Genomic DNA, 20,314 nt, shown 5'->3' with positions numbered 1-20,314 from the left:
GCACTCTACAGTCCAACCTCTGCAATCCGACCTCCCCTTATCCAGATCTCATATCCGGATACTCATAGAGAAGTCGGAATGTAATGTTTAGTTGCCTATCGTCTATCTCAGTCTGCAGTGGCGGATCTAGGAGGGGGCGCACTGGACATGCACCCCCCTTTTATCTTGTTTAGGTTTGTTTGTTTTTTTTTTAATTAGGAGAATAAAAAGAACAAATGAAAGGGGCATGTGCGCCCCCCTTTAAACTTTTACCCTTTTTTTTAAGATAAAGAAACTATCCTTGTCAACTGATTGTATTGCACTTACGCCTTTTTTCTTTCTTTTTTTCTGTCATTTTTGCTTGTCAACCGATTAGACCAAGAAGTGGCACTAGAAATATAAACTACTTTACTGCTTTGCACACACCCCCCCCCCCCTTTAAGGAATTCCTGGTCTGTCTGCTCGCCACGTATTTACAAAGTGCTGACACCTCTAACTCCTTTGTCTTTTCAAATGGTTGCATGTGGGTTTTTTTGTGGAGCCCACGGGGGGTGAGGAGAGACTAAAGCCCCCGTTCCACTATCACGATTTGGACCCCGATCTGTCCCGATCTAGCAGATCGGGAGAGAGCGGCAAAAGCGTACGGGGATCGGAAGCATCGTAGCAGCATCGTGTGGAGGTCGGGGTTGGAGCGGGCAGTTTTTCAGATCGGGAAGAAATTTTGAACCGGTTCAAAATTTCTTCCCGATCTCCCCGATCAAAATTGACATATTTTTAATCGTACGGCAAGCGGGGAGAGCATAGTGACAGCGTAAACGCAGCGGGGAGAGCGTAATGACGGCGTAAACGCAGCGGGATAAGCGTAACAAGGTCTTTCTGAGCGTAGTAACATCGGCACAAGAACGGGAAGTAATTTTAGCTGTAATTTTCGAAGAAGAAGAACAGATGAAGAAAAAGAAGAGAAGAAAGCAGCGAAGCAGCTACCCAAAAGGCGAAGAAAGAGAGACTGCACGTGATGCTGAAAGAGGAGGAAGAGGACATAGCAGAATTTTGAAGAATATGAAATCATCTACAACTGGAGGAAGACGGACTATAAAAGCAAGGACATCAAGAAAAATCCTTTGAAAAATCAGCACGTCTTTGTTTATATAATGCATTGCTGCAAAAGAACCGTGAGTTGAGGAGGCTCTTCAAGTTCAAGTTCAAGTTGATTTATTTCACTTCCAACAAACAAATAATAAAAAATACAAAGAAACGCTCATATACACAGACGTCATGAAGTCAGTACCACAATGCGATGAACAGAATAGTCTTGTAAAAGAGATACAGGCAAATTATCAACAGAGATACAAATAACAGTTACGTCACTGTGGTAAATGCATACAAAATATTGCTGGAAATGGAGGGGACTGCTAAAAAGCAGAGCTTGTAGTATTAGAATGCAGTCCCCTCATAGAGAAAAATATATAATTGCAAAAAAACAACAACAAATTTTCCTAAGCGGTAGCAAAAAAAAAAAATGACAGACAGAGTAATACACACATACATGCACACATACGGACACACATTAACAAACACATGGCGGCTCTCTTGTAAGGAAAAAAATGATGAGAGGATAGAAATATATAGTAGTGAAGAAGGTAGTAAGTCCGAGGTGGACAATTAAGGGGGGGAGGAGGGGAGAGGAGAGGAAAATGGTGGGTCATAACCAGGGCACTGGAGGCACAGAAGCACGGGCTCGCTGATGAAGAAAGAGTAGTGAGAATAACGAAGCAACAACAACTTTGAAAATCAAAAGTAAAAAAAGAAGAATGAATCTTCGAGGTCCACAGCATATTTCTTCTGTTCTGCATTGATGCTAATAAGTTGACTGACTGCTGACCCACAGTCGAATCGGGGTACATCGGGGCACATCGGGCACTTTTCAGCTCTCTGAACGGGGTAACAGCGTGATAAGATCGTATAGATCGTTCAGAGCGTAGATACAGCGTGCATTGATCGGATAACATCGGCAACATCGCACTAACAGCGTAGCTACATCGTTCTAAAGCGTACCGGCAGCGGCAGAGATCGCAATGTCTAATTCCCGATCATCGTAGTAAGAGCGTAGCAAGCACTTGGTAGTCGTAACTGCAGCGTACTTAGAGCGTTCTAACATCGTACTGTGTCCAGATCGGCTCAGGTTTTACCCGATCCTTCCCGACCTGAGAAAATTGTCAGATCGTAGCGAGAACGGCATAGTGGAACGGGGGCTTAAGGGATCGCCTGTGGCGTCTGTCCGTCCGTCGTCCGTTCGTCATCCATTTGTCCGTTGTCCGTCCGTCTGTCCATCGTCTGTCTGTAACGCTATAAAAACTTAAATAACTCTGTACTCTGGGCTTCAATTTGAATCAAACTTGGAGGGAAGAGTGGTCATACAAATTTTTACCTTTTACCAAGTATGAAGGTCACCTCAAGGTTAAAGGTCACAGGCAGGGGTCAATGAACTTTTAGGGCCCAATGTTAAGTTTTTAAGGCGCGTTTTGATTAAGGGTCATAACTTTTGATCCGTAAGTCTATTTGTGACCAAATTTGGATGGTAGATAAACCTTGGGGGTTTCATGGTCACCACAAGGTCAAAGGTCACAGCAGGGGTCAATGAACTTTTAGGGCCCAATGTACTATGCATTTAATTATGACTCCTACAATTTAACTTTTGATCCATAGGTCCATTTGTGAACAAAATAAAAAATAAGGTGTTGTACGTTTGTGGGTGAGACACATCACGACACTTGCCTTGTTTTTCCTCAGCTTTTCATGGATTTGCAATATACTGATGTATTTCTCCCTCTGTCTGTTCATATTGGCTGCATTGCAGCACGTTGGATGACACTGTTTCCGTGAACAAGTAGCATTTGGCTTCTTGCAATGCTGCCAAGACAGTGAAGAGTTTTCTGCAGGAAGTGAAAGGCTCTCTAATTCTCGCTATCGCCAATGACGTAAAAAGTACCCGGATGTTGATTTAAGCGTCATTTACGGTGCATTATGGGATAGTCCGGTAGCAAAGTCACTTCCGTTCGTACGCGCGTGATACGTGACTAATGCGATTTACACACACAACCGACTGTATTCTACGTGTACTTCCGGTTTTCTCGACTTGAATTACAGCTTTAATATGATTTGAAATTTCTCCATTCTTAAGAAATTGCTGTTACTACAACTATTGGTTGTTGCTGCGAAGCTGCCATGTGTTGTTCGCACGACAATAAATGAAAAAAATCTGCAGAAATAGGACCCTTACTGGCATGCGAGACGTGACGTGGCAGCGTGGGTGAAGTTTGCGGGTGACTCCACAGCGCTGTACGTGCACGCGCGACTTACTAGTAGTGGTAGTAGCATTAGGTAGTAGGCCTAGTACAGTGCCTACGTACATTGTACGTACTTACTTGGAAGAAATTGCTTTGGAGACAGGATAAGTTCGAGATCACTGTTCGTTCCCGATTGTGTTCGTGACATTTCGACAGAGAACAAACAAAGAAAAAAGATGGGCATTCCGTGACGATATACTGTATATCCAGGTGGGTGAATATTTTCCAGCATATTTTCAGCGTATGCAGAGATGACTGATCTGTGATGTACGCCGTACCGGTATGTGTTAGCTTATGCGCTGCGTGCAGTGATTGGTGCATGCATGCTAGCTATAGCAAGAAAGGCCGGCCGCGCCGGCGGCGGGGACTACAGTGTACGAGTATGACAGGCCTGGCCACTCGCTGGCTCGGGCAGTACAGCGGCCTACTGTACTAGTACTAGTATCCGTGGTCGGCGCTGCGCTATAGGTAAGGTACACGTACACGCACGCTAGCGTTGTGCAAATTATGCCCCGCGCCGGAAGTGCCCTTGCTACCAAGTGAACTAAATCTTGACGAGAAAGCCACATCCGGGTACTTTTTACGTCATTGGCGATAGCGAGAATTGCCAGTCATCTGTCTGTCTGTCTGTCAGAGATGCTAAGTTCAAAAAAATTTTATGAGTGAGATTTTCATGACTCGGCATCTCGGCGCGCGAATCTGCGCGCTAGCGAGGGTGGGAGGGGTTTTTTGCCCCTCCCACGGTAGGGAGCCTTTTCAATTTTTAGCTCTTAAAGTGCGACCAGGTGCATACTTAAGTGACCATTCTTACTTATTTTGAAAGACGAAAGGGAAATATATAATGTACCTTCAATTGCAACTATCACTTTAATCCTTTGGGCTACATTGTATGCTCATTATTATAGGCCCAAGTTGCAGACTTTTCCCAATGCGTGAGAAAAGTGGATGCCATGCGTGAGATGGCCCGTAAATGCTTGAGTCTCACTCAGAATGCATGAGACTTGGTAACTGTGGTCTGTCTGTCTGTCTGTCTGCCTTATGTCTATATGATGGATGCACTCTACGTGTATCTATTTACAGATACCATGTATATGTGTGTGTGTGTGTATTTAGGAGCAAAGTGTTCTCAAATACTTCTCACCAAACGCTACTCTAAAACGAGAAATGTTCTTGTGCATTTTAATTTTGTGAATTATGCAAGATCCAAGATTTGCAAAATTAAAATACATCATAAAGTTCTTGTCTACATTACATGGAAATGAATATTAGAAGCAACTCACAAAAATGTCATGACGCAAAAAAGGCCATCGTGTTTTGCAGTATGCAAAAGGACATTGAACAAATCTTTTCTGAAGTTTCAGACATACAAATTAAGGTACTAGTTTAGTTGAAATGAAACACACAAGTTGTGTAGCCTCTGTTGCTTTTCTTTACAGGATGATAAATTTTATACTGGTCATTATGATGGGTCTGTTGTGGTGCACGACCTGGCACCGATGGCCTATGACGTGCACGCTGGACTCCGCCACACGGGGCTGTCTGCGGGTAGCGTGACGGAGGAATCTGGGCGGAGAACCCTGGAACACAATGGGCCCATCGTTGGCATGGCAGCGTGTGCATCCCGCAGCATCTTCATCTCATGCAGGTGCGTCCAGGGCATGCTTGTACTGCTGATGCTTTATATGGGTGATTGAGGCACACATGTCTCCTTGCAGCACAGACACACATTTTATGACTCTGGCACAAAGTATCACTGGATGCATGGGCGCGAATTCCCGATGGTGGTACAAAAACCATGGAATGCCAAGTGTTAAACGGAATATTTGTGACCCGCTGCAACAAAAGGATCCTAAAGTCGCTGACGGCTGAGCCGAGAAAATCGAGTTTGAAGTCGCATCATCAAAATTGGTCAAAACAACCGGATTTCTATTTTTGGCATGATTTTGTTGTCTAATGTTTTGTCTATCATCTGCCGAAATTTCGAAGCTAAATGATCAAAAGAAAGGCAAAAAATCAGAGTTTTTCTGGGCCATGATTTTCTGACTTTCAGCGTAAGAGAAACGTGTCCGAAGATTTGGATTTAGCGTCGCAGCTAAACTCCGCCCTTAGCAACTAGGGAGTGATCTTATTGGTCAGTGCGTGGCATCCTGATTACTGATTGGTCATGCGTAGACCGCTGGCGCTAAGCTTGAATGAACATCGTGGAGGTCGCTAGGAACATGCCTTCTATAGTCAAGCGATGAAAACTGATAGCGTCGGAAGGAAAACTTTGAAGGCGTTTTTCTCGAAACTCTGATCGCCTCAACCACTTGACATGCGCTAAGAAAATCATCGATATCCCCGCAACCGAGTATTTTTATTAGTTGTGCTATATATGGATTTAAAGTAGAAGATTAAGGGAAAAATGTCATGCCATTTTCAGAAAATTGTCCTCCCCCGACTTTCAGATCCTTTTGTTGTAGCGGGTCACATTTCGTTACGAAATTGGTCATTTCGTCAACAAAATGACCGTTTCAGTAACGAAATTATCATTTCGTGGACGAAATGTTCAAGCTACGCTTATGCTGTAGCCCCTCTGTATTATTCATTGTAGTATGTTTTGTTGTACTTTTGCTGTACATTGTACACAGGCAATGAACAAGAAAATACTTATATATATTATCATATTTATGTTTGTACATGAATGTGTATATGTACAATGATGATACAGAAACCAATAAATCAAATCAAATCAAGTCAAATTTAGTTACAAAATGTTGTCATTTCGTTACAAAGTAATCATTTCATTGACGAAATGACTGATTTCGTAACGAAATATTCCATGCGACACTTGGTGCTCCATGGTTTTTGTTCATGGTTTTTAACCATGGTTTCATTTGTACCACCTTCGTGAATTCAGGCCATTATGTTTTTTTTGGGGGGTTGTCCGTCTGTCTGTCTTTCCGTTAGTCTAATCATTTGTCTGCAATCAATTTTGTGAATGGTATGACCTAAGAACCATGTGAATAATCCAAAGAAGACTCTGTAATTGTACAAGTGTATGTATGAGTTGACAAAGTTGTGCCTATCAACTTGGGGGCACACATGCTCGAGGTCATAGGTCAAGGTCAAAGGTGAAAAATTCACTGTTTTCCCCTAAATGCCTGTAATGCCTGAATACATTTTCATGAATCTTGGTGTGGTACATGCATTGCCAGAGTAGGACTCTCTGAGGAAAGTTTTCAGCCATAAGAGCAGAGGTCAAAGGTCACATGAAAGTGCTTAAATTTTTTTTTGCCATATCTCAAAGAAATGGATCGAAGTACCTTCATTATTGACTTAGTACAGATACATGTATATACTTGTTATGTCTGACATTGATTTTCTTAGGAATTTTGGAACATGAGGTCAAATGTCAAGTTAGAAAGCTGAAATTGCTGAAATTGCACTGATTTCTCCATACCCCCTGAAATGTATAGTGAATATAGGCCTACTGAATGTATACACCTACTGTATAATTAGACATCACTTTTGGTATTTACCTGCATTTTTTTTTTCAATACTGCACAGTAATACATGTAAAGAAAGTTTGGCCACAGGGGTCAAGTGGCAAGTGAAAATGTCAAGTTTTACTAGTTTTGCGTGTGGCTCAGATTTGTCATGAGAATGGGTGTATTAATTACCAGAAAGTTGTTATTTACCAATCACATGAAATCATCATCGCATGTCTCCAATACAAGTACCCGGTAAGCCTATTTGTGCTGTAGGCCCGTTGATAGAATAGTGGGATATGGCAGTAGCATATAATATACCAGTCACCATGGCGAAATTTCTATTTTTTATTGCATTTTTTCTTTAATTTGTTTGATATAAGCATCACACACACTCACACACACACACAAGCGCACAGTAGAGCACAAACAAGATCTTAGATGACTTAGTTTTAAACATGTCTACACAGCAATTAGATGTGTAAGGCTTCAGTTCTAATCCCAGTGATTCTTTCCGAGTAATATTGTGTCAGAAATCAAGTATTCCTTCCCCTCCCCCGCCCCCAGCAAACAGGATGTAAAAGTTAAGCCCATTGTATGAGTCATGACTCTCATAAATTACAATGTTTACCACGTCACTCCTGACAGAGAGCTTACATCAAACTCAGCTAAACGGTTCATGGCATACGCGCACACACACAACATGACAGAAATTAATGATACCAACCTTTTTTGAGTTCATCTCACTGACTTGCAAAAGTCGACAAGCATTTATATGCCTCTGCCACAAAGATTTGCTGGAGGTGGAAGGTTTTTGGGTTGTCCTTCTGTCCATTCATCCATCCTTCTGTTCATCCGTAATCAATTTTGTCTACAACATAACTCAAAAACTGTTACAAAAAGCATCCAGATGAAACTTGGCAATATGAATGTATGAGTGGATGAAGCTGTACCTTTTCACTTTCAGTTGCACATTTTTCTGGTTAAAGGTCAATGGTCAAGGTCAAATTCTTACAATTTCACCTTTCACCCATATCTGTGCAATGCCTCACTTTTTTATTTGGTACAGTTGTATCTAAAAGATTTCAAGCTGTCTTTCATACACTGCATGTGTGCACTGGTGGTGCATGGAAACTGTGCTCTGGCCCAATTACTTGAATGCGCAGCTACTTGAAGGCTTGCATTGGTAATGTACTTACAGCTGTACACATGTATGTAATGGATAGAAAAGAAAGAGAAAATGAACCAAAGAGATTTTAGCTGTACTACAATAGAGTAGGCAGGCCTGCATTGTCAACGTTGATATTCATGGATGGAGGACGTGTTGACTCTATGGGTATCACCTTTTATTTTCTCCATTTTTCGGTGAAAATTTACCAAGTGATGGAATTGCGTATTGCTGTATCTGTGTATCTTGCAGCCATCATTGCAAGGTGTCAGATTTACATGTATTTCTGATGAGTGTGAAGTCACCCGCCTCCTTCCATTTTCCTTCTTTTAATCAATCAATCTACCTGTCTGTCTATGATATCTATGTATCTCTCTATCTATCTGTCTGTCAGTCCAACTATCTGTCTGTCTATCTGTCTATCTATCTATCTATCTATCTATCAATCTATCTCTATCTTTCTATCAATATACGTCTGTTTGTCTATCTAATCCATCTATCGATCTGTCTCTTTCTATCTCAATCTGTTTGTTTATATATCTATATATCTCTGTTGTTCTGTCTGTCTATCTATCTACAATGTATCTCTCTGTCTGTTATCTCTCTCTATATCTGCCTTTCTATCTACAGATATATTTATATATCAATCTATCTATCCATCTACATGTATTTATCTACCTGTCTATCTGTCTATTTTATGTCTCTATCTGTCTATCTATCTATCTATCTATCCATCTATCTATGGCTATCTATCTATCTATCTATCTATCTATCTATGTGTGTCTGTCTGTGTATCTATTTATCTATCTATTTATCTATCTATTTATCTATCTATCTATCTATCTATCTATCTATATATTCTATTTATCTATCTATCTATCTATCTATCTATCTATCTATCTATCTATCTATCTATCTATCTATCTATCTATCTATCTATGTGTGTCTGTCTGTGTATCTATTTATCTATCTATTTATCTATCTATCTATCTATCTATCAATCTATCTCTATCTTTCTATCAATATACGTCTGTTTGTCTATCTAATCCATCTATCGATCTGTCTCTTTCTATCTCAATCTGTTTGTTTATATATCTATATATCTCTGTTGTTCTGTCTGTCTATCTATCTACAATGTATCTCTCTGTCTGTTATCTCTCTCTATATCTGCCTTTCTATCTACAGATATATTTATATATCAATCTATCTATCCATCTACATGTATTTATCTACCTGTCTATCTGTCTATTTTATGTCTCTATCTGTCTATTTTATGTCTCTATCTGTCTATCTATCTATCTATCTATCTATCTATCCATCTATCTATCTACCTATCTATCTATCTATCTATCTATCTATCTATCTATCTATCTATCTATGTGTGTCTGTCTTCGTATCTATTTATCTATCTATTTATCTATCTATCTATCTATTTATCTATTCTCTTGAATGCCTTCTATTTACCCCAATGTTGGAGTAGCTCCGATGCGGTCATCAAGGTGTGGGATGCTAGCAAAACTCTGATGACAGAGATATCCCTCAGCCAGCGGCTGTCCACGGCAACGTTCCTCAACACCCGGGGTGACCTTTTGATTGGCTACCTCAATCACCTTTTTGCCATAGATCATACCAAAGGTAGGAAACAGCATCTTTAGAACAAAGACCCTTTTTGCCCAAAATGAGATTGGTACATTTCACAGCTGTAATGACCTTGATTTTTCTACTTCTACTGCTACCACACTATGACTACTAACTATTACTACTACTACTACTACTACTACTACTACTACTACTACTACTACTACTACTACTACTACTACTACTACTACTACCACACTACCACACTATGACTACTAACTACCTCACTACTGCTACTATTACTGCTGCTGTTGCTACTACTACTACTACTTCTACTACTATTACTACTACTACTACTACTACTACTACTACTACTACTACTGCTATTACCACTACTACTACTACTCCTACTGCAACTACTATTACGACTTTTACTAGTTCATGTACTACTTCTTTTGCTGCGAATACTACTTTTACTTGTAGTACTACAGCTGTTACTACTACAACTTCTGGTACTATTACTGCAGCTACTACCACAACTACTACAATACTGCGATCTACAATATCACTACTAGGTCTTTTTGCATATTAAAATTTATGACAATTATGATTTCCATGTGGGTGTACTAGGACCAATTAAGACTATATTGCAAGGTAATTTGACATATATGCCAGGATGCTCCATAATTCTTCTCGGCCACTCCCCCCCCCCCCCCCCAAAAAAAAAAACAAAAACAAAAACAAAAACAAATCATGCACTTGACTCTTCCAGGTATATTAGAAGAGTTCCATTTCAAGAGGTGCTAAATCCACTTCATTGAGGAGAAGAACCTGCAATTTTATTTCTTGTGCTTTAAGTGTTTTCATGCAGAGGTTTTTATGTTCCATAATACATAATACCCCATAACAGAGTGAAGAAAATGTGCCTTGGAAAAACCTATGTGTGTACATGGATTTTTAAAGAATTAATATCCTTTTGAATTTTGTACATTCAGCACCTTTTGGAACAGACATTTAAGGCATTTTGATGTTCACCTCATAAATATTTTGTGTATGACTATTTCCTGATACCCTGTGTATTTTTTTCTGGGATAATATGTTGCCTTAAAACATTCTCCCAGGCTTCCTCCATCTCTCAATTTAAATGAAATCTTTCAGATCCAGTATTCAAGTAATGTGTGGGTCATCTGGAAAACTGTGCAGGCAGGAAAGCTATCCAATCTGGCCTTACTCTGGGATCAAAGTGCTGTCAAGCATGGGCATTTGTTTCTAATTGGATCTGCTTGACTTAGCATCTTTTGGAACAAAAGTTGTTGTTGTTTTTTTCTCCATTTGCTCTCAAGCATTTCACTCCTCTGAAGTGGTTACTGTATGGGGCTACTAAAGAAATGAATACATTTTTTTATTTGTCAAAGAGTCGACTTCGATGAAGAATTGTTTTTGTACCTTTTGGAAGGAAGTCTCCATTTTATGAGCGAGGCATTCCTTAAAATTCTCATGGTTTCCATCTCTTTTTCTCCTTATTCGTCATTGCAGTCTTGCCATTGTCAAATAGAGACACTACTTCTTCTGACATCTTTGAAATAGGTAAGTCTTTTTTTTTTAAATCTTCTCCAGCTCTATTATACATTAAGTTTTATCTCAAGGTACAGTGGCGGTTATACAGTTATGCAACAGGAGATGGCTTTTGGTTGATTCTCTCTTCTGAGCTTTTTGGCATAATGAAACGAGACTGGATTAGACATTTATCAGCACAGATGTAGTACATCTTATTTGGATTTCTGCGAGAAAGGAATGATAAGAAAGAATGTTGTACACAGTGATGTAATCTTGCTTTTCCTTCATCATCAAAAGAATGGATGATTTTCTATGGCAAATAGTCTTCGAATGATAATGGTATGTTAGTTCTGTGGGACCGTTTCATGAAACTTTTTATCAGTGATTTACACTGACAACTGTTAAAGGTACTGAAATCCTTGCGTCTGATTGGCTGATAGCAAATTTGTCGATGAAAACCTCTGACGAACTCATTGATGAAAGGCCGTCCTGACGTATTGCTCATGATAAGATATGAGATAAAAGACGGGGCAAAATACACTATAGAGATTGCTGTTGATGGCATGCAATGTGCCCATTAGGACGACTTATTTGATTATCCCCCACCCACCTACCCTCCCACATCCAACTTGCGTTTTTCCTGTTTTGTCTTTTGTCTATGTGTTTGTTTGTTTAGTTTAGTTTTGTTTTAATTTTGATCCAAACTGCGTTGGAGAAATTGCGGGATTGGTGTTGTAGCTGTGTGGTTTCATGATTGCTTGTTATAATTGCACTACTGTAGTGATTCAAAAACGTCATTTGCCTGATTATACATTGTATGTTGCTCACAAGCAGTAGTACACATCCAGTACTATGCGCACCCAGGTACATTACACAATTACAGTAGGACCTCGATTATTGGCACTCGATTATCCAGATTCTCTGTTATCCGGACATTGACTAGCTGACATTTCTATAATGTTTTCAGATATTTTCAGTGCCAAATCTCACTCAAATCAAACACACGTTCAACCAGTAAAGTGCAAATGCATGATTGGACTTTTTCTAATCATCCCAGCAGATCAGACCAAAGTTTTAAATCGGTTCGTGAGACAATATCAATGGCTAGTGCCACACTTGTCACTGGCACTGAGTGCACAGCAGTGGTACAGTTCCATTCAGCAGTAGTATTCCACAAGTCACAATATAGATCAGTCTCATTGTAGGTCAGTATCAGTCAAACAATACATATATTGTACAAGGGACATGAAGGGATATCTTACTTTAGGTCTATATTTGATTTCATTTCCATATCATTTGAAGTATCAAACATGACAGTACGGTGCAGATAATGATAATATCAGCAAACTGTTTATAACATTGTGTATTCCCATAGCATGGTATGCTAGAAAGTGCTGTAATTGAGCATAACTCTTGTATCCAACCAGAACAAATATACAGAGAGACCCACCAATCCTGACGTGGCTGGATAATTGAGGTCCTATTGTATAATTCCTGCCCTCTGTTGTCGAAGGATTGGGCAGGGAGTGGGATGGATGGGAAGTTTCTTCTTGCCGGAAACAGTCTTTCTAGCGTTTACTAGTTCAATGCCATTTTTCTCTCGATGATGACACGCGAGAAATTGAAGACAAGGGGATTGACATCACGCAATGCGGTTATTAGGACCTGATGATTGATTCCCCACCTACTCCTCCTCCCCTCCCCCTCCCAATTTCTGTTTTTGCCATTCATCTCTTTGTTCTCGCTGTTTGTTTGTGTTGTTCCTTCTGACGTTAACCGTGGGATGTTTGTGTGTATATGGCAGGATTATCATGATCACTTTCTGCTGTAAATTCTAATTGCTATTTGTCATATTTGCAGTGCTCAAGAGATGCACACACTCATTACTGTAGCTCTATTACCACAATTCTCATGATTACATTATTTAAAAAACATAGAATTGGATTTTAGTATCTGTATGTTCAGCACAAACTATTGATCATTTCGATGTGCAAAACTTCATAATTCAAAGAGCAAAAAAAAAAGAAGTATATTTGCAGAATGCTAGGCATTTGCTACCGTCATTGCTGTACCAGCTGGTTAGTTCACCTTCAAGAGAGTTTTTCTGACATGTTATGAAGAGTATGAGTTCTTGGATGCTTTGAGTATCTCTTATAATATAGATGATGTTGATTATCATCTGGAATGAAAGAGAACAGTCTAACCTTGGGGTTTAAAATGTTCTTATGTGGAACTGTAATATAGTCTCTAAACTTTACCTCAGGACCCGTAAACTCCACTTTGAAGATGAAACCCCTCAGATGGAACATTTTAAACATTCCCCTTCCCTGCCAATCATTATCTGTATAATGTACATGTAAAAGGGCTCAGGTGCTGGACTAATAAAGCAAGACTACCAGGGATATTGTAGATCATAAAAACACTAATTTCTCCTGGAAAGCAGTTAGATTGAAGTTCGGAAACAGTTATGACTTGTAACATTGCGTCCAACTGTGTGACAACTGATGTTATCTTCACATTCTCTCTCTCTTTTTCATCAGGCAACAAAATAGTTAAGGAAGATTGTAAAGTTGCAGCATACATTTAAATCAACTCTTATTATGAAAGGATGTGGATTTAAGAAATGACACTAATCATGGAAATTCTTTGCATTTGCTTGTGTGTGCTTGATTTGTCTAGAGTCCGACATTTACGAGGACCCTGCCGTGAAGTATGAAGGGGCAGCAGCCAATCCAGACCCTCTCGACTTGGAGAATTATCTGGTAAAGTTATCATTCATTATCACTTTTAGCCTTGTCAGCTTTCTACTCCATGTCCTGTGGTCACGACTCTCAAACGCATATGAAATTGGAGTGAGAAACCAACAGACAGACAGTTACCATTTTGCTGTCATCTTGCAAAACTTTCCGCAATCTAGTCTGATGAACAGCAGGTTCCTTATGCAAACTTTACAGAGTAGACCAGTCTGCCAATGCAGTTGTTGTCAATTTCTTTTGTTCAATGAACATTACGAGCAATCAACTATTAAACAACATGTCTTTTTTTTTTTTTAATCCTCCAGAACATTTTTGCATGATTGCGTACTTATCAGCACTAATTGAGGGGGAACTCTAATGATGTGTTTGCTTTCAACCTTGTTGTATGTGAGAGGCTGTATACAGCAGTATTTAGCCTGGCCCTGGCAGTTTTGTCCGGCAATAAGGCTTCATCTGGCTATGTAAGATTTCTCTGCGACGAGCAATTTGGTGACTAAACGTAAATGACATTGATTGGAAAGCGCGCCGTGCAATTAGGCGAGAAGCCTTCATGCCTTAGAGAGTCAAGTGTTTTTCTGGCACTAAGAAGCATTGTTGTAGAAAGAGGAATGAAGAATTGCAAAAACAAAACTAAGTTATGAACAGTTCCACTTGCGTGCAGCATTTTGATAATTCAAGACTGGTATTTTGAAAACTGACAAGTGGCAGAAGTGAAAAAGAGAGTGGGAGGGGAAACTCATAACTCATAAACTTCGAGAAAGGAGAGAAAGGACCACTAATATTGTCCTGGCACATAATCTACAAAGCAGTAAAAAAGACATCCCCTTGAACCTTGAAGTAGCAATCCCTTTCAGCAGTTCCTTGAAACTATCCCGGGATCCCCAAACCAAAACAAGAATAAACAAGCAAAACATGAAGTAACATTGTCAATACACGTGGATCATGACATGCAAGTGGGTCCCTAATGAAATGTGGAGCATCTACTCCTCCTGTACACACATGCAGCTGGTAGGTTAGATAGGAACTTTGCTCCACATTCCCAGCTGAATTTGATAAGAGAAACAGGAAAAAAAAAAAGACCAAGCAAGCAATAGAGTTTAAGTTTTATTACTTTCTGATAAAATGAGGATCAAATTTGGGTACTTTTAAAATTCCTGATTTTTTTTCCTGAAACAGTCAAGTTATGTGAGATTATGAGATAAATTTTGCTGATTTTCCCATCAATTTGTGTACAAGGATATTATTGAAATAGCTGCCCGTCCATACGAGCATAATAATTAGATAAATTTGTATAGCGCGGCTACTATGTAAATATACTCTACTGCGCTGTGATGTAACAGAGCTCCTGACATTGTCACTGATTAGACACACAAAAAATAGATAACAATTTAATCAAAGGCTTCTGAAAAAAGATAAGTCTTCAATAAAGATTAGAAGACAACAAGTGATGATGCCTTCCTCATTTCTCAGGTAATTTATTCCAAAGTTTTGGAGCAGCACAGCTGAAGGCACAATCCCCCAAAGTTACTTTCGTTTTTAAGTGAGATTGCTTTAGAAGCAACTTATCCTGTGTACTTCGTAAATTATGAGAATATGAGTGTGATGTCATTGATATCAATTCTGATAAAGAACCAGGTGCTTGACCATAAAGTACTTTATAAACAAGTATCAAAATTTAAAATACAATTCTTTGCCTTACTGGCAACCAATGTAACTTCATCAAAACAGGTGTAATATGTGAAAATTTTGACGAACTGGACACAAATCTCGCACATGCATTCTGCACATGCTGAAGCTTGGTTATCTGTGAATCTGGTAAACCAAACAATAACCCATTACAATAATCAAGCCTACTGCTAATGAATGTGTGAACAAGAGTTTCAGCATCTTCCTGGCTCAAATATCTACGAATGTGACGCAAGTTATGCAGCATATAAAAAGCAGACTTGCATGTGGTTGATATTATGTTTCTCCATGTTTAAATGAGAATCAAGCCATACACCCAGGTTTTTCACAGAGCTCGATGGTTTAACTTCCAAATCTCCAACTGATATCTTACTAATATCCAGCTTTGCTACTTGTCTTGGTGTCCTAACAACAAGAAACTCAGTCTTCCCATCATTAAGCATTAACTTAGTTTGGACATCCAAGAACGGACATAACATATACTGGATTCTAAGTTTGAAATACTATCAGTGTGTTCACCATCAGGACTGAAGGAAATGTGTATCGTCAGCATAACAATGACAAGAAACATTTGGGAAACAACATTGAATACCCTTGATCAGATTACGTGTATAAGTGTAAAAAGAAGGGGCCCAAGGCGTGGCCCCTGAGGCACCCTGTATGGAACATCAAAATTGTTTGACATTACATCCTCTATCATAATCTTTTGCTGTCTGTTAGAAAGATAAGACTCAATCCGTGCAAGGACAGACTCACTCATGCCAAAAGATGAATGGAATATATTCACTGATATCCCATGATCGATAGTGTCAAATGCAGCACTTACACTTGTAGATCGAGCAATACCAAAAATGTTACCTTTTTATTATCCATTGCCAATAAAATATCATTCTTGATCTTAACCAAGGCATGGGTGTGCTGTACAAACCATCTCTTGTGGATTTTGTATTTGTGTGTGTGTTTGTATGAAATGTTTGGGTTAGTAATGTTAGTATGAAAGCATGTTTGTTGTACTGTCTTTCAGTATACAGTTCAACCTTTTGTTACAGTACCTCCGCCAAGGGAGGAGGTTATGTTTTCATTACCGTTGGTTTGTGTGTTCGTTCGTTCATTAGTATAGTTAGTTTGTCCGTGTGCAAAATAACTCAAAAAGTAGTCAACGGATTGGGATGAAACTTGCATGAAAGGTTGAGAATGACACAAGTACCAAACGATTAACTTTTGGTAGTGATCCGAGAATTCTGGGGGAATTTATGAAGGATTTTTGATGTTTTGGCAGGGAGGGTCAGTGAACTTGGGAGTTCAGGCTGCGCGTATTTGAGGTTTGCATGCGCGCACTAAAGTGCGTGCTCTAGTTTCTGCTGGGGTGAGGCGCGCTGTGCAGCTGAGGGTTTATGACATAACAAAGGCTTCTATATTGGGAAATCGGGCGACTTTCAGCACACTACTAGTATTATAAACACTTTCAGCATGCTATAGTACGTATGGGTGGAAATTACTGATATATATGGAAGAACAAGATCAGTGATGGAAATGAGCTGCATGCTTGGCGGAGGTCTGCGCTGTCAGAGTGCTTCTCTAGTTTTACATCAGTGATGTGTCATCAGATGATGAGAATTTTTGTCAAATATTTATGATCAAAGCTTGTACTTTGCTTGTTCACTGAATCTTAACGTCCTGTACCGCCTTTTTCACTGATTATCACCCTAGAATTAAAATGTGATGGTCTTCCAGTTACTGATAGTTGCAAAGGTTAGCACAGCTGATAATGAGAAGTTCTGTTTTCTTCTTGTACTGTGCATTAGAGGAATATTGGGTCAGTCAAATTTGATTTGATAGATCTCTGTTTCCCAGAACAAAGTGCATATTGTAGCTGCCAATTGTTCCGAATTCATTGGAAAGGTCCTTCCTTTCTTTTCTTTTTTTCCAGGAAGGAAGAGCATTATCAACCTTGAAGTTGTGATTGTGTTTTTATGGCTGTCTATTAATAATGACCTGGTGTGGGAGATGGATGGAAATTCCCTTTTTTGGCACATTTTCCTCCCATTTGTCCTTATTTTATGATCTACTTGGTGGGCGAGGTATGCCAAAGTACATGTAGATCGTGCTTGGAAGAGGTCAGTGGGTCTAATTCTCACAACCAGTACATTAAAGGGACTGTACAGTACTGGTTGAGGTGGGGATTCATGCTTTGAACATCCCTAAGTGAGGTAATGAGAAACCTCTTATGAAATATAAAAGAGCATATAATGTTAAGAAGGATTCAATGTTTATTTAATAAAAATTGGTTTTCAAATGACTGAGATATCCCAAAATGTGATAACGATAAAAGGCGACAGGCCACATCTTTTTAATATTAGGATCTCTTTGTTTCACCTTGTTTTTGGATATCTCGGCCAATTCAAACTGATTTTCATCAAATAAACTTTTGACCCCTTAGAATTGCATGCTCTTTGACATCTCATAGAGTGGTTTCTGAATATCTTGCAAAACGTTAAAAGTTAAATCTTTACCTCAACTAGAACTGTACAGACCCTTTAACTCTTTATCTTTCAAACAACATCCAACCACAGAGACATGCATCTTCTAGTCCCAATTCTGAATGTTGGGGGTGTAAAAACTAACTTCCTGCCCTGAATGTCTTTCCCCCATCCAACGGTAGGTTCCCTTCAACCTTGACTTGACCCAGCGCTTCCTGGCCGGAGACGGATCGGCGTCCAGCTCCAATAGGTCATCCGACGAGGTAACTATACTGACCCTGTAGATCTACTTCATCAGTAACTGTGGGATCAAAATCGTCAAAATGCCAACGACGCCGTGCACATTATGGATGCCAATGATGACGATGGATTTAAACAAAAATCTGTGTGTGTACACGTATGTGTATGTGTATGTGTGTGTCTGTCTGTCTGTCATTTGATGCATTTAGTTAATTCATATCAGTTAAAATGTTATTTAAGAAAATGAAATGTTGTGTATATGTTGAGTAGGTATGTATTGTTTTTCCCCCAGAATTATTTAGTTTCCAACTCCCATGTGTTGGGTATCTACGATTGTATCTATTGACTTATGACCATGTGAATTTCAATGTGAGATGATTATGAATCCTACATTATTTCCACTTCTTTTTCTTTCTTTTTTTTTCAATTACCTGGTGTTTGACTGTATTTTCTCCAATGAACTTCTGTTGTTATTGTTTATGAAAGCCAATGTGTTTGTGCTCTTACACATCAAGGTAGAGCATGAGTGTCTATTCCTGCAAAAAAGGTTGGGGAAAAATCAGTGTTGATCTTTCAAAGGACAAAATGAATGAGTTGAGTCCATTATTTAACCTGCCCATCTAGGATGAGGACGAGGAAAAAGAGAGCCAGGCTTCTTTTGCAGCCACCGAGGTCTACAGGTCTCCCGCCGCCACCCCTAGGAAGCTGTCTGCTGTGGACATGCTGGTGTCAAAAGAGGTCGTTGACCTACAAGATATATACGAGAACAAGGAATGTGAGTTCAAACACATGTGTACAGATCACACATTCGTTTGAAGCCATTTCTATGACACCAACTCAAGAAAATCATGATTTTTATTTTACATCATATTACTCTCGTATACTTCCTCTAAGAAGTGTATTTTCCCACTCCTTTATACTGCTTCAATACCAAACCTTAATCCTGATGCAACTTCAATAGGTTTTAAAGGGGAAGAGTTTGATAAACTTCATGAAATGTAAGCTTGTACATTGTATTTATTCAAGTGGCAGATTTTCTTTTTTTCTTTGAATTCTGGTGTTTGCATAGAATGTTACTTTGACTTCTAAAAATAGGAGCATATGAAACAAACTGCATGTGTCAGTTTGTAGGACAGTGTGTTCATGAATGCGTTATCGTTTGCCAACCGAACAAGTACCCGCTGATCCGTAGAACTTAATGAGACTGTTCATAAGGATTCAAAGCCATTCATCTCATCCCTTTTCCCTCTCCTCCCTGTTTTTTCCCACTCTGTTGCACTGCTGTGTGGGGGCTCACAGTGTACTCCCTGCGAAGGCGGCAGTCTCTCAGACGCCAGATGTCCCATGCCAGCAAAGCGGAGGCGGCTGACTTTGAGTTCCCGCGGTTTGGCCACTCCCCAGGGCCATCCCCGACCCCAACACCCCCGTCCACACCCAGCGAGGCGTCCATCTCCGAGGTGAGAGAACAAAGCTGCCTTCACTCTGTTTTTTTTTGTGTGTAAATTTCTGTGTTTTGTCTGCTGGTGTGGCCTCGTCCCATTTCCTATCCCATCTGATCCTGGCTTGTGGGTGGTGCCATTTCTTTTTGTCCAGACCTGCATTTTATATTGCCGTATTGTACAGTGGAGGTAATCTTTAATGTGTATTTTCAGCAAATGATGCCCTCCAAAGCAGTTGGAAAGATGTGTCAACTGTATTATATTTGAGAGCAAGCATCTTCAAAGGAAGACTTATAAAACTTTGATCATCTCTGCAAAAGTTTTGTGAAACTAATAATGGTGCCTGGTAATGCAGAAAAAAATATATAAGAAAAGAGAAAATTGATAGTGCAGAAGATGTTCATCATTTTGGAAGTTTGCTGAAAAGTAAGTAATGTTAATCTGTTGTTTCACAAAGCGAGGTAAACTTGAGAATGATTTGCGATGTTTCGGCTGTGAAACTTTACTTTTTACTTCTTCTTTCTTTCTTTTTTGTATTCCCTGTAAACAATAAACTCCATCCTGAATTGACTCCATCTTGGTACATAATGCTTAATTAAAAAGCTGAGGAAGTG

General features: G+C 39.5%; 1 protein-coding gene across 1 annotated transcript in view; it reads left to right on the top strand.

Annotated features, from left to right (window-relative positions):
- The window catches only part of LOC139732135 (uncharacterized), a 108,245-nt gene that overhangs the window by 61,834 nt on the left and 26,097 nt on the right, over window positions 1-20,314 (top strand). The window contains exons 15-21 of the mRNA XM_071643009.1: window positions 4,763-4,971; window positions 9,445-9,599; window positions 11,079-11,129; window positions 13,779-13,861; window positions 18,204-18,284; window positions 18,886-19,036; window positions 19,561-19,718. Coding sequence (XP_071499110.1) covers window positions 4,763-4,971; window positions 9,445-9,599; window positions 11,079-11,129; window positions 13,779-13,861; window positions 18,204-18,284; window positions 18,886-19,036; window positions 19,561-19,718 — 888 coding nt within the window. The remainder of the gene's footprint in view (window positions 1-4,762; window positions 4,972-9,444; window positions 9,600-11,078; window positions 11,130-13,778; window positions 13,862-18,203; window positions 18,285-18,885; window positions 19,037-19,560; window positions 19,719-20,314) is intronic.

This window comes from Diadema antillarum, unplaced genomic scaffold (assembly GCF_040938485.1).
Source record: "Diadema antillarum isolate AM-2024a unplaced genomic scaffold, OU_Dant_1.0 seq00000400_RagTag, whole genome shotgun sequence".
Classification (NCBI taxonomy): domain Eukaryota; kingdom Metazoa; phylum Echinodermata; class Echinoidea; order Diadematoida; family Diadematidae; genus Diadema; species Diadema antillarum.
This window is presented reverse-complemented; position numbering and strand designations above follow the sequence as displayed.